Source organism: Anticarsia gemmatalis, chromosome 28 (assembly GCF_050436995.1).
Source record: "Anticarsia gemmatalis isolate Benzon Research Colony breed Stoneville strain chromosome 28, ilAntGemm2 primary, whole genome shotgun sequence".
Classification (NCBI taxonomy): Eukaryota; Metazoa; Arthropoda; class Insecta; order Lepidoptera; family Erebidae; genus Anticarsia; species Anticarsia gemmatalis.
Window position 1 is genome coordinate 6,349,773 of NC_134772.1, and position 15,265 is coordinate 6,365,037.

The 15,265-nt window shown below is 38.3% G+C and overlaps 2 protein-coding genes across 2 annotated transcripts; both read left to right on the top strand.

The window, feature by feature from the left end:
- Positions 1–40: 40 nt before the first annotated feature.
- Positions 41–10,237, top strand: LOC142984794 (adenosine 5'-monophosphoramidase HINT1-like). Its single transcript, XM_076132622.1, has 2 exons — positions 41–447; positions 4,137–10,237. The coding sequence occupies exons 1-2, from the start codon at positions 118–120 to the stop codon at positions 4,296–4,298; spliced, it is 492 nt and encodes a 163-aa protein (XP_075988737.1). The 5' UTR covers positions 41–117; the 3' UTR covers positions 4,299–10,237.
- Positions 10,238–14,230: 3,993 nt separating this feature from the next.
- On the top strand, positions 14,231–15,167 carry LOC142984918 (uncharacterized). Its single transcript, XM_076132801.1, has 2 exons — positions 14,231–14,316; positions 14,658–15,167. The coding sequence occupies exons 1-2, from the start codon at positions 14,272–14,274 to the stop codon at positions 15,135–15,137; spliced, it is 525 nt and encodes a 174-aa protein (XP_075988916.1). The 5' UTR covers positions 14,231–14,271; the 3' UTR covers positions 15,138–15,167.
- Positions 15,168–15,265: the final 98 nt, after the last annotated feature.

A 15,265-nucleotide genomic window follows, 5' to 3' on the forward strand; every position in this document is an offset into this window, starting at 1 on the left:
TGGCAACATTATTAAAACGTCAAACTACAAAAACAAAATCAACTCGCGGCTGTCAATGTCATACTTGTCAAAACCCAGTGATTGTGTGAGGATGGTTCTCCGATTAAAACAATAAAAATGTTTAATAAAGTGTTACAACGGGCTCTTAAGTTCCGCATAAAGAAGAGCTATCCGACGAATATTTATGATTTGTCGCGAGGTTCCGCCATAGCGGTGCGGAGGCCGTACAGTGACGAAGTCCGCCGCGCGCAGGCGCAGAGCGTCGCTGCGCCGGGGCCGACTATCTTCGACAAAATAATCGCGAAGGAGATCAAAGCGGACATTATTTATGAAGACGAGTTGTGTTTGGCGTTCAACGACATATCTCCGCAGGCGCCGGTGCACTTCCTCGTGATTCCGAAGCGCAGGATACCGCGACTGCAAGACGCGGAACCTGGGGACATGGATGTAAGTACCAGTACCTACTAGTTACGTTTCTGAACGAAGTCGAACGCGCCAATAACTAATTTGAATAGGATGTAGTTTTTTTTAATCAGTTAAATGTGATGTAACTTTTTATATACAGAGATCACTTCATCTATTATTCTCAAGCTACTTTATTAAGACGTTATGAATAATAATTCGCATTAATTTCAAGCTTCTCCAAACTTCTATTATCTCTTATCTAATTACCTATTCTAAGTCTACTTAGGAGTACTGGAGAACTCAGTTACACTGCTGAGCACTCTATAATGCCAATACATGAGCGCTCAGAAGAAAGTGACATATTATTATGTGTATTGTAACTATAGGGACTATAAAAGCAAGCAATTATAAATATCTTAAGTAGGTACATGTCATGAATCATTTTACAAAACTTTTTCTTAAAAATTTTCCTCCAGAGTTGTTTAACATAAGTTAGACAATGTTTTCCTGCATTATAAAGATGTTAGTCATGATAAGGAATTTGTTAAAAGTTACCTTTGATCACTGGACAAAGTTTGGAATGCAAAATTAAGTCAGTGAGTCATTTGCAAAGGAAAAGTGTAGGAAACTAACATTTGCTTGCTATTATGCCTATGAGTAAAGATTAACATACATACATAGATAATGTCATGCATACATACACCTGAGAATGGAAGCCAGGACCTCATAATCCGCAGTCTTTACACTATAAGTCAGTTTGTGTCAGAAAAAAAAATTCTTTAAGTAAAGGTTATATAATACTAGCTGACCTGCGCAACTTCGCTTGCGTCACATAAGAGAGAATGGGTCAAAATTTTCCCCGTTTTTGTAACATTTTTCAATGTTACTCTGCTCCTATTGGTCATAGCGTGATGATATAGCCTATAGCCTTCCTCGATAAATGGGCTATCTAACACTGAAAGAATTTTTCAAATCGAACCAGTAGTTCCCGAGATTAGCGCGTTCAAACAAACAAACAAACAAACTCTTCAGCTTTATAATATTAGTATAGATTAGTATAGATCTGCTTAACAACTACTGCATTTTCATAGAATCTGTTAAGTAGTTTATGTGTGAAAGACTTCATACATTCCGTACATCCAAACAAATTTGTATTGTCATGAAATTAAGAAGGATAAGTCTATTATTACGTTTTGATAAATTAACTCCCTCATTCTGGGAGAATTTAGCAGGATAAGTCTTTTAGTGCTGGTTTTGATAAGATTCTCAAAAAGAGTTGTTTAAACAGTTCTTGAAGGAATGTAAAGCCCTCATACTTGGTCAGAGTGGTTGACTTTAACCCTGATCCCTCTCTCATTTAGGGAGTAGGGACTCTTGCCCATCAATGTCTGGCAGCAATGGGAGGTATTCCTTCTCTATTGCTTTGTTACACAAGAATGTGTTGTGACTAATTTTTGTACTTAAAAACAGGTAAACACTTAATTGATAGATAAAAATTATCTTCTATTGTGTGGAAATTCTAAGAAAATTGTAGTTTATCAGTCAATAGACACTGTTCTAAATATTTTATGCATAATAAAAAACAATGACTACCTGTAACTCTTTGGTAAGACTGGTTATCAGATTTTCAAGCTCTTGACTACTAGTAATGTCAGTTAATTAACCACAAGCTAAGCCTAGGGGGGGAACATATCATTCTTAAAAGGGAGAGAGGGCCCCTCTGTGTCGCATTCGGTAGTGTATGCGACTGCCGTGGTCTCCGGCTCGCATCCAGGGTCGGGCCAAAACGTATTTTCTTAGTTTTCTGTATAGAATTTCTCAGAGATAGCCTGGGGTTAGAAGTTGAGGTCGTAGATCTTCGCGCCTCGGAGAGTACGTAAAGCCATCGGTCCTGCGCCTGACCTCTCATTCAGTTATCCGTAAGACCGGGCTATGAAAGTCACGGAATAGAGAGTGTACCTGTGTATTGTGCACACACTTGGACACTATAAACGAAGACCAGTACTTTTACCGACTATCGACCAGGCCATTATTAATTAAAACTATGGAACAAAAGAATCGCAGTAGAGTAGTGAGCAAGTAATCGTTATCACTATGTACACTGCACAGTACACGCTGTATAAATTCCATCGTTATCAGTGGATCGAGATGCCGCTATCACTATCACTCGCACTTAACACTATTTGTTCGTTAATTACGTGTCGCTAAATAACTTGAACACAAGCTGAACGTAGACACAGTGCAGAGGACTAGAGGTTGACTGTTCTAACAATCGAGCGATAGAAGCGCAATAGTCCTCGAAGTGGCCTGCAATTCTTTACAAGCGGACCTAAATATCGTTTATTATGATGTAGCGACATTGTTTAACTTGTTCAATTTAAAATGGTAAATACATAAGTACTAATATTATATGAGAAAGTCTGTCCGTCTGCCTATTACTCTTACACGTCTGATAGTTGAATACTTGCAAACAAAATAGAGAATTTTATGAGAAAAGTATTAGCGGGCGGAGACGTTAACAAATGATAGTTATTGAATAAGAAAACTATTTCGTTCCTTACGAAATTATGATCCAAAATGCTTTTTAAAGATGATGCATGTATAGCATCACGCCTGTTATTTCAGAGGGTATAGGCAAAGGTGTATAGAAAATACACCCACGTTCGCCATTAACAATGTTAGTCCCATGTAATAGGGGGCGAGTCTAACTATCTTTATCACGGGCATGTTATCAAACTTCGGGCTACTATTGAAAAGTATGCAAGACGTATTAATCACATGAATGAGTGGTCTGGTGGAGAGTACACGAGCGGCGCGTATCACAGTGATTACACGCATTCCTGTGCGCTCGATCACCTGATACCTACACTCTACTGCGTAGTACAATGTAATCTGCGATAAACAGCGGAAATCAACGAAACTACATTATTACCTACATAGCTAATAATGACGTCCTGGCTTATTTCGGCTACGGCGGACAGTTTCATTGAAACAAGTCAACTGTGCAAGACTTTGTTTATAGTGGCCAAGACTGCCTCCGTGGCGCAGTGGTTTGGGTCGCCACGCAGCTACCATTGCGTCGGGAGGTCGTGGGTTCGATTTCCACACGGAACAATTTGTTTGCGCGATCCATAAATAATTGTTTCGTGTCTGGTTGTACCTTGCGTCCGTTGTTTGAATGTTTGTTAAAGTCCCCGCGACACAAGAGCCATTCTTAGTGCGGGAGTTGTATTAATAAAAATAAATAAATAAAAAGAGTGGCCTGGTGTGTACACAATACACAGGTACACTCTCTATTCCGTCACTCTCATAGTCTGGTGTGACGGCTAAACCGACACGACCAGTGAGAGGTCGGCGGCTTTACGTGCTCTCTTGAGGCACGGAGGTCTACTGTGTATTTCAACTTGCAAATTCAGCGTGATTTTTTTCACATAAAGTCATAGGCTATTATCACGCCCTATATAGCCTAAAGTGTAGGCAGAGGTGTATGAAATACACCCGTTTCGCCATTAGCAATATTAGTATGATGTATATAGTCCCATAGTATCTTACCTAACTACGGGCTACTACACTGCACACATTAAATCATTATTATGACATTGTTATATGAAAATATAACAATGTCTTCTAAACTTTTTTTTATTTTAAGAAATACTATGACAATTTCGAATACTTGTTAAAGTTTATGAAATAAAACATATTCTAATATGTATTGTGGTCTCTTTTTCCAGCTCCTCGGTCACCTAATGCTGGTGGCTCGGTCTCTGGGCGCGTCGCGGGCTCCGTCCGGCTGGCGGCTGGTGGTGAACAACGGTCGCGACGGCGCGCAGTCCGTCTACCACCTGCACCTGCACGTGCTCGGCGGACGACAGATGGGCTGGCCCCCAGGGTAGGTCGGACACCATGAGATACGGTCATAAAAAGTAGAGGGTCTGTTTCTTTACAAGTTGTGGGTAAAGTTGTGATTTGTCGACGATAGATGGCGCTGCTTTGGTCGTTGTTAGAGTGAAATGTAATTTTGGGATGATAATGATTTTGAATGTTAATTATGTACGTATTGTATGTATATATGAAATTATTTTGCAGTAAAAGACAATATTTGCTTCAATAAGAGTTAAAAAAAATGTTGTTAAATCTATAATACTATAGTTAGATGAGTTAAATTGTCCCACGTTATCAAAGCTAAGATTGCTATAATATCTAAAATGTAAACTCCTTGTTATAAGTACCATTAGCGCCATTTATTGAGTTAAAAATACAACAATACCTTTTCAAAATTCTCTCCCTGAAATATTCGTTTTCTGTAATTTCAAGTAATGATCTAAGTCAAAAATTAATTAATCCTGTTATAGAGTGAAACAAGAAAATATTAGAAATATCGTCCCGATAATGCCGTGGAAGAATAACTTTTTTGTGTTTTAAGAAACAATTTTTTTATATATTATTTTATTAAGAAGAAACAGATTCTTTGCTCTTTATTTTATATCATTTACAATTCACGAAAAAACAACAAAAAAATACATAAGAAGGATAGAAATAAAAAAAAATGGTTCTTTCTGGTATATAATCTATCACGTTGCAAAATTTTATGCAAATCGCAACAGCCGTTTTGACATGATAGATCGACAAACGAACACACAAGAGCAAAACTTAGTGCGGGAGTTGTCTTTGCAAAGAAAAAAGAAAACTAATGCCCGATCTCTGGATACATTTATCGGTAGTTTATCTTTTCAATAGCGTTTTTATATATGAGTTTAAACGCTATTGAATAGATAAACTACAGCTAAATGTACCCAGAAACCGGGGGTAAGTCTAATAGATAGTTTAAAAAAAATTTAACCCCTTAATGTCCCACTGCTGGGCAAGGGTCTCCACCCGTAATGAGGGAGGAGTCCAGAGGCCTTGAGTCCACCACGCTGGCCAAGTGCGGGTTGGGGACTTTGCATGCCCTCAATAAATGTATTAAACAAATTTTAGGCACGCAAGATTTCCTCACGATGTTTTCCTTCACCGTTGGAGCATGTGATAATTATTTCTAATACACACATAACTTGGAAAAGTCATTGGTGTGTTGCCTCGGGTTCGAACCTGCGACCACTTGCGTGGGAGGTGTCAACTTATACCACTCGGCTATCACCGCTCTTAATAGCTCTTAATAGATAGTCTATCTGGCAGTTATTCAGCCGTGAAACTGGTTCAAAATGAAATAATTTCGTGAATTGTAACAAACGACGAATCTTTTGTTTTGTTTATTTGGACATTGAAATATTGTTATCTAATGGAAATGGGGGACATATGCAATTTTAATTATTATATTGTTTTGTGAAATTGAAGTTATTGTGATATTATTATGGAATGTAGATTTTAATTAATAATTTAAGAGATTTTCTGCCATAGTTTGTACAATACTGCACCGAAAAAAATAATAATCTGTTTAAATTGATAAATAATTTATTAATGGTACAATTATATTTGTTGAGTTCTTTATATTATTATATGTGTGCAGGATGATAATAAATTCTTTCATAAGAAATGACTTAAATATATTTCACTAGGAATTCATTTCTGGATATTGATAATTTTACATGTTTATTTGAATATGAAAATCTCTTCATAATGTATTGTTTCCGATTTATATTATTTCATAGTAATCCCCTTTTTGTTTTATCCAAAGAGAGTATTTTACTTTTATTTTTCAATTAATTTATATAAGAACGTTTACATAATGATATCAGTAAAAACAATTTAGCTACTATACTCAGGTCGTTACAATCGTACTCACTACGTCATAATCAGAAGAATCATGTGAATGTGACAATGTGTAGTGAGTGAGAGACACAGATATAATGACATCACGTAGTGAACACGTTTGTAAACACACGCTATAGCTGAGCAATATGACGTCACATGCTTTAATGACGTCACATTGCAGTATATAATACAAAAAGCCTTTTTGAAGAGTTTAAATATCAAATTGGACATCTTAATAGTGAATTGTAAACGTTCTTTAATCCTATCCTAACTATGTATTTCATAGTTTTGTATTAGGTATATTATATTCCACTATTTTTCTATTTTCCCCTACATTTCAATATTATCACAATGATTTATACTCGTTATTAAACGTGGTGTAAGCACAGACTAGGCTTTCCTTTCTCCTACAATAGATTCGGTCTCATATTATTACATAGAAACTTTTGCCACGCACGTTAAATTTGAGCATATTCTAACGGTCGATTTTTGTTTGCGATATTTGTCAGCGTACAAAGAAATCAAGCCTTATGTTTCATCTCTTTCACTCACGTTTGAAACTATATGCGAGTGAGGGAGATTAAATATTCTGTAATACGAGCTTACACGACGTTTATTATTAAAATGTGGCACCTGTTCTAATATGTTGTGCGTTGTTGCGTCTCTGTCTAAAAACGTACAAAGAAAAGAGATAGAGTTATGATGGAATATTGTCGAATACGGCGGGATGCGGGAACGGCTAACCGCGCGGTTACAGTTTAGTATGGAATATTAAAAAAGAAATATATGCTCTATCCTTTTCTTTTACAATGGTAAAGAGAGAGACAGTAATATACGTTGTAAAATGATGTGCCTTATTAAGTTTGTAAGTTAAAATCAAATTGAAGTGAATGAACTGGCCTTTTTTAATTAAATATCGCGCTCAAAGATTTAATTTAGATATTTAAAAAGACATTTTTTGATAGTCAACTTGGCAGCTATTTCAAATTTTAAAGAGTACACACTAAAATCGCCGATCCGCCGACATATGTTGGCGATTTGTTGTAAGCGGTAACTTATGTCTAAATAACCTTGTCGGCTACGTGTTGACTGCTTTTGCTGTTAAGCTGATAAAAAGTCGCTGACATATGTCGGCGTGTTAGTGATTTTGGTGCATAGACTCCAAAAGAGAGTGTAGTAATAAAAAAATAGCTATTTATTTTGCAAAAAATGCTATGCCTAAGGTTAATTCGTTGTACTTCGGCCACCGAGTCCATTTCCTTGCCTCGCTGCGAGAGCTTGCCGCGAGTCATGTAACATCGTGTCATATCGAAACCATTGTTTTAAAATAATTAGTATTTAGTGCAATACGTTTGCCAAATTAGTTGATAATTGTTTATTGAATACATACAATTTATTTTTTATTTACTTTGTACGCGCCATGTAACTTTGTGTGTCTGAATATAGCAACAAATCGCTACACAGGAGCCGAGATATAAACACAAGGACGTTTCCTTGTGTTTATATCATATATCAGTTATTATGTTAACAGCGAAGTCGTTCCTTCCGTTCGTCCGCTTCGTCTTATACACAGCGTCTTGTTGCTGTATTCAGGCGCTTAAAGTAAATTGGCGCGTATGTTTATGTAAGATGAGGGGGTGGCGGTGTTGCTAGTATGTGGTGAATAGTCAGTTTATATAGCTTCTGGAGCGTCAGATAGCTTATCTAAGAGATAGTCAGTATGTTAAATTTCTAAATTTAAGTTCAAACGATGTTATCTAAAATGCAAAATTTAAAAAGATATTGATTTGTGATATTGACTATCAAACTTTGCATATATTTGATATTAGATACTTCTATAATCAGTCAAATATTCTGATGATTAAATGTTGATATTTCAAAAGTGATATTCGAATGTTACAAATCTGATATTATTTAAAACTTTCACGATATTGATATGATTTGATAGTCAAATATTGGTAGTCACTCATTAATGAACCTGTTTATGTAATGTTTGTACTATTTCGTTGTAATAACCAATCAAATTGAACCAATAACTGCATTAGTTAGCAACATCGTAACTTAACCGTCAGTTAGCGACGCGGCCACAGTTTGACGCGGTCTGCTAGTATAGTGCGACAGGGGGCGATAGTGTCACTGCACAAACAGTATTCACACTCACAAATTATATTTAATTAAAGACAATTTTAAATAGCGTGTTCCCAGAAAATATAGTTATCTGTTGCCTATTTCAAATGTTTCTTTATCAAAACAAGCTTTTCGTTTTAAAAAATCTTAATTTTTATTTTGTTATTTCTCTAGTATGATTATTCCAAAGACGAGTAACGCCATCTATTGATAAAAATTAGCAACTTTTCAATCAAAACCAAAAATTATTTATTTTTAATATCCAAAATTCTATTTACACAATCTGTTATGTCGAGTCTCTTAGTCATATAGTACCTTATTTACCTCAAAAATTTATTTTACAAATGGAAGTTGTTTTAAAATTTTTATTTAGTTAGTATTTAGTTTTGAAAACGACTGATCAGTGATAGGTAGTTTAGAATTCCGTCTACTTAGTAGTATTTTAATAATTTTCATATGTTGCTGACCCGCCGACATTACCAACATTGCCGGCTACTTTATGTCGGCGACTTCTTATATTAAAATAATAATGTTGGTGACTTGAAAGATAGCTTACATCTTTGAAGTGTACCGCCGACGACGTTGAAGCATGTCGGTGGGTCAGCGACTTCTGATGTGTAGATTTCATAACAAAGATAAAATTCAAAATTGTACATTTTATTTTGTTTATAGTTTTTCTAATATTGTTTCGCAGCGTCACAAAATCGCTCCCTTTTTGATTAATTGAGAACAAGCTCAGATCAATTTATGATTTCAAATGTTCCAACCATTTTGTCATATTTGTCAGTTTGGGCAAAGTTGTCCAAGCTATTAAAGTAAGTCATATGGGCCATATAAAAGTAGTGTCTAGAACCTTTACAAAGTACAATTATTTCCAGCTTACTACTTTCATTATTTCAAATTACTTGCTATGGCAAAGTCCAAAACAAAATCAAAAATTAATTCATAGTTCTGTTAATTTAGTTTTACTCTTTTCTCAATAATATCTCCATCTTCTTCTAACTTAACTTGCAAGAAAGAGACAGAATATGAAACTGTCTATTTTCTTTGTTTAATGATCTGAGTTAAAATCCGTTGAATCTCTTTATAAGAAAGTTTAGAATCAGTCGATATTCTAGTCAGAAGCGCAGTTACTGCGTCGAGCATCAAACTGTGGTACCGCTGGTGTGACTACATTATGACTATCGAGAGCACTTGATGACTATCTGATAGTCAGTATAGTCAGTATGCTGTATTTTCTTTAAATGCATACATAACATCACGCCTATTATATCCAAAGATGTAAGCAGAGGTGTATGAAAATACACTCACGTTTCGCCTGTTAGAGCGACTACTAAAATTGAAGAATATTGAAATTGGTCTATTAGTCGCACTGTATAGTGTTTAAAGACTTCTCAGTCGCAGTGTAGTCGCACCAGTCGCCGTAGTCAGTCGCTGTTATATGCATATCCTTAGTATTAGTTGTTTTATTTCATTTTATTTGATTTTATTGCGACTATCCCGACTTGTTAGGTTTAAACGTGTTTGGTGGGATAAGTAAAGTTTATTGTCATTATGCGACTATGTCGTGCGACTTTTAATCGCAACGATTTGTCGCATTATGAACAGTATGCTTTATTTAAGTAGAGTTGGAAACTATACAGCCTTGTTTGTAATGTACGACTAATTAAAGCGATTAATAATCGTAATAATTAGTCGTATAGTGTATGTATCGTATGTTTATCAGATTGTGCGACTAATCTACGCGACTATAAATCGCATTGATTAGTCGCACAAACAAGTCGGGTCGTATAATTAGTTGGTTGTGGGTCCGGCGGCGTGACGGTTCAGTCGTTTTTGAGATATGCACAAAAATACATGCGAACAGTCGGCCGCCGATCAGTGTTGTTTAGAATTTAATGTGAAACTTAAATTCTGTAACCAAAGTTTATTGAATTAAATGATTTTATTAATGCTTTTATTGTTTTATTATTATTCTCGAAGATGTAGGCAGAGGTGTCTGAAATACACACGCGTTTTACCATTAACAATGTTAGTCTGTCTGTGTGTTGTCGTATACCGTATGTTACCTCCGGGATACTATTGAGAAACTTATAACAGACCGAACTTTGCCCTACCTGGAAATCAAACACGGGACTTCGTGATCAGCAGTCGGATACACTACCGAGTTCGCCATAGAGGCAGTGCGAAAACGTTGTACAATATAAACCCTGGACTGTGAATATCTATACTTATAATAAATCTGTAGAGAGGTCAATTCTGTACATTGAATATATTTAAAAAAAAACCAATGGGGGATGTTTATTAACGGATACTGATACCGAATCTGCAATTTATAATTTTCTTTTCTGTCTGTCTGTCTGTCCTCCGTCTGTATGTGTCGCTATCACGTAAAAACTACCGGATAGAATGCAGTGAAATTTGATATATGCATAGAATAAGTAGTGGAGCAATTTCTAGGATACTTTTTATAGCATAAAATTTCAAAGATTTTTAGAAAATTGAAAAAAATACGTAGAAATCGTTTGAACCTGCGTTTCCCTATAGAGACCATAGATGGCGTGAAATGGATTGCATTTCACAACATTCGCATAGTTAAGGCCCAGCGCAGACCAAGAGGAGCGCAGCGGAGAGGATTTTTTTAACGCACTTGAAAATCAACTTTAAATTAATTAAAATAAAGTGCATAATTGTTTGAACCTGACAAAAAATGCTCGCGCGTCCTCGAGGATGCGCGGGTATCCGCGCGCATACTCGAGGACGCGCGAGCATCGTACGAAAAATTTCAATGTTGTTACTGAGTTTAAAGAGAGAGAAAATCATTTTTATTCTTCTTCAGTCAAAAGAGCAATTATAATCATGGCCCAGTCTACCATCGTTGACGAATTTTCACGAAAACTGGCCTGTTTAATGAAGAATGGTAACCTAGAAAGTTTTCCTCGCGCAGGCTCGAGCAGTCGCGAGCATGCTCGAGCATCCGCGAGCCGTAAAGAAAATGCTCGAGACCGCGCGAGGATTATTCCGGTCTGTCTGCGCTGGGCCTAGGGCCCAGCGCAGACAGACTGCTCGAGCCTGCGCGAGGAATACTTTCTAGGTTACCATTCTTCATTAAACAGGCCAGTTTTCGTGAAAATTCGTCAACGATGGTAGACTGGGCCATGATTATAATTGCTCTTTTGACTGAAGAAGAATAAAAATGACGTTCTCTCTCTTTAAACTCAGTAACAACATTGAAATTTTTCGTACGATGCTCGCGCGTCCTCGAGTATGCGCGCGGATACCCGCGCATCCTCGAGGACGCGCGAGCATTTTTTGTCAGGTTCAAACAATTATGCACTTTATTTTAATTAATTTAAAGTTGATTTTCAAGTGCGTTAAAAAAATCCTCTCCGCTGCGCTCCTCTTGGTCTGCGCTGGGCCTAAGGCCCAGCGCAGACAGACCGGAATAATCCTCGCGCGGTCTCGAGCATTTTCTTTACGGCTCGCGGATGCTCGAGCATGCTCGCGACTGCCCGAGCCTGCGCGAGGAAAACTTTCTAGGTTACCATTCTTCATTAAACAGGCCAGTTTTCGTGAAAATTCGTCAACGATGGTAGACTGGGCCATGATTATAATTGCTCTTTTGACTGAAGAAGAATAAAAATGACGTTCTCGCTCTTTAAACTCAGTAACAACATTGAAATATTTCGTACGATGCTCGCGCGTCCTCGAGTATGCGCGGGGATACCCGCGCATCCTCGAGGACGCGCGAGCATTTTTTGTCAGGTTCAAGCAATTATGCACTTTATTTTTATTAATTTAAAGTTGATTTTCAAGTGCGTTAAAAAAATCCTCTCCGCTGCGCTCCTCTTGGTCTGCGCTGACCCTAAGGCCCAGCGCAGACAGACCGGAATAATCCTCGCGCGGTCTCGAGCATTTTCTTTACGGCTCGCGGATGCTCGAGCATGCTCGCGACTGCTCGAGCCTGCGCGAGGAAAACTTTCTAGGTTACCATTCTTCATTAAACAGGCCAGTTTTCGTGAAAATTCGTCAACGATGGTAGACTAGGCCATGATTATAATTGCTCTTTTGACTGAAGAAGAATAAAAATGGCGTTTAAACTAAGTAACAACATTGAAATTTTTCGTACAATGCTCGCGCGTCCTCGAGTATGCGCGGGGATACCCGCGCAACCTCGAGGACGCGCGAGCATTTTTTGTCAGGTTCAAGCAATTATGCACTTTATTTTAATTTATTTAAAGTTGATTTTCAAGTGCGTTAATAAAATCCTCTCCGCTGCGCTCCTCTTGGTCTGCGCTGACCCTTACGCGGCGCCTGCCGTATCGATACCTGTTGTTCGCACCAACCAATAGATGGCGTTATAAACCGCAACAAAGCATGTTTTTTCTAATTAATTTATTTTGATGGCTTCATTGTAAAAAAATACCTTTGAAACATGCTATACATCTATAAGATTTTGAAATATAAATGTTGTATGATATATTACACAAAAATGTTGGTTTACGTGGGCCGGTGCGATCGGGATATCCTAGATGGCAAACCGAGTAATTTCGTTTGTTGTCGTTGTTCGCCGCAACTGACAGATGGCGTTGTTGTTCGAATCACATAATATTTAATAACCAAATTAATTGGTTGCATTAAGGAAATAAATTGGATAGATATGAAACAGACTATGTGGTAAGTTTTAAAAAATAAACAACGGATGATATAAGTATAAAAAATAATTACGGGTTACGCGGTTTCGGACGTATCATCGCAAGTATACATTATTACGCGTCTGAAGAGCTCCGGCGCAGATAGGACCTATAATAATATTCTGAATCCAGACGGGTAAGCAATGGTCAGTCTATTATAAGGTATTATATTTTACACTGTAAACTGCTACGGATACAGACGAGAGCGGAAAAGAAGGTAACCACAGGAAATCAGGCCTGTCTGAGCCTGTGTCACATTGTGTGCCTTTCGGGTCCCTTTCGTAAATAACCATTAGATGACAAAAGAGTTGTTAACATTTTTATGTGTAGGTGTATCGAGTGTTTCGCAATTCGCGTGCTCAAACGAATAAGCAACAGTACGAAATTCACGCGAGCGGAGCCGCACGGGTCAGCTAGTTGTGTAATATTACTGACCATTTATTTAGGTGTGGTCTCCATAAGCTAATAGTAGTAGTCGTAGCGGTTCCTTTGAACCCTACTCGGGAATCGTATCTGGGACATCCCAATGCCCTACTGCACTTGCCACTATTGCACTTGTCCGACTGCTAGTAATAGTACAAATATCACGTAAGTAATAGATAAGTAATGTTTATAAATGTAGTAATATTGTTGTACGTGACTTTAAGCTGTTAGATTTATCATTAACTTGTTGCGATTTTATAATATTTAGGGTAGAAGAGCCTGTCGTCGACTCCTACATACGACTTTAATAATCTAAGCATTGATTCAAAGCCGGTGGTCTGGGTGATAAATATAAGATGGGTGGTTGCAAAATTAAATTCGATCTGAGCGTCTTCGTGCTTCGGAGGGCACGCTGGAACGCACGAAAAGCAGGCCCGGTTATTGTCTAACCAGGTACAGACGACTGTTATGCCGTGTCAAATGCCTTCAAGTGGCGTTAACAACTTCACTAAGTTGAACACTAACTATACGATTAATGAATGAGTAAAACCAACAGTTAACGAGATCTACAAGTCTCAGGAGCAAGTCTTCAGCTTCTTCCACGCAAAGAATATATAGGAAAATTCGGGAAGATCCTCACCTAACCCGGGATTCTAAACCGAGACATTTGGCGCGGCGTAACAGTGTCATTCATTATTTTTTTAATTAAAATGCTACGGCCGACAATTGTATCCTCCACCCTACACTCTTACAACAGAATGAAGAAAGTTTCAAAGAAAGTATGAGGCAACAGTTTCAGCAACACATGGTGGACTGATAACGACGTGAATATAGGCCGCGGGGACGCGCTCACTGACACAGTTCAACCAACATGAACAACTTCATCGTATTGTGCGCACTCGCGGCTCTCGTGCAGGTAAGGAGGCTTTTATTATACGTGCTCGGGTAGTTTGACTTTCGGTATACTTTTTGAGGGAATATGGGTTTGGAAGATATCTGTAGTCTAGCATCACCAAGATTTTAACTTTTACGGTAAAGTAGGAGAAGACTAGACTATTGTCATTTTGTTGTTTCAGATAGATAGTTAATCAGTCGAAATATTTGTCAGTTTTCGTAGGATTTTTGGCTCCATTTGACATTTTGACTTATGACTTGGACAGGATTTAATACACTTTACATGGACTAAGCACAACTGCAATAGTTTATCATCTATAACATGCCACAAAATTTCATTTCCATACTTTTTTTGTTTCCCAGGTGGCATCATCCCAATGCCTGCCAGCAGCCTACTCCTACCCGTGCGGCGCGCCGGCTCCCCTCGTCCTCCCCGCGCCCGCTCCCCCCTGCGCCCCCTCCGCCGTGGCCCCGGCGCTCGCCGCCATCGCCCCGGCTCTCCCCGTCCTTGCTCCAGCTCTCGCCAACACTCTCTCAGCATCTATTGCCGCCACACTGCCCCCTCTCCTCGACGCTGCGCTCCCCACTCTGCTGACTTCAGCATTGTCCGCCGCCGGACCATTGCTTGAAGCTGCTTTACCTTGCGGTGCTTTACCGGCTGTTGCCGCTCCGCTAGCTCTGCCCGCTCCCTTGGCGTTGCCTGCTCCTCTAGCGTTGCCGGCACCCATGCCTCTTGCCGCTCCATGCGCCCCCACCGTGGCCTATGCTGCCCCATTGCCGCCGCCACCGATGTATGCTTCTCCTTGCGCATACACTGCACCCACTGCGTGCCTGTGCTATTAAATAATGTGTTTAATAAATTGATGTTTTGTATTTTATTGTTTTTTGTTATACTTTACGTGTCTCCGTAACTATTTTAAAACACATAAACCTCCTACTATTTTATAAGAATCTAAAAAAATCATAACGCT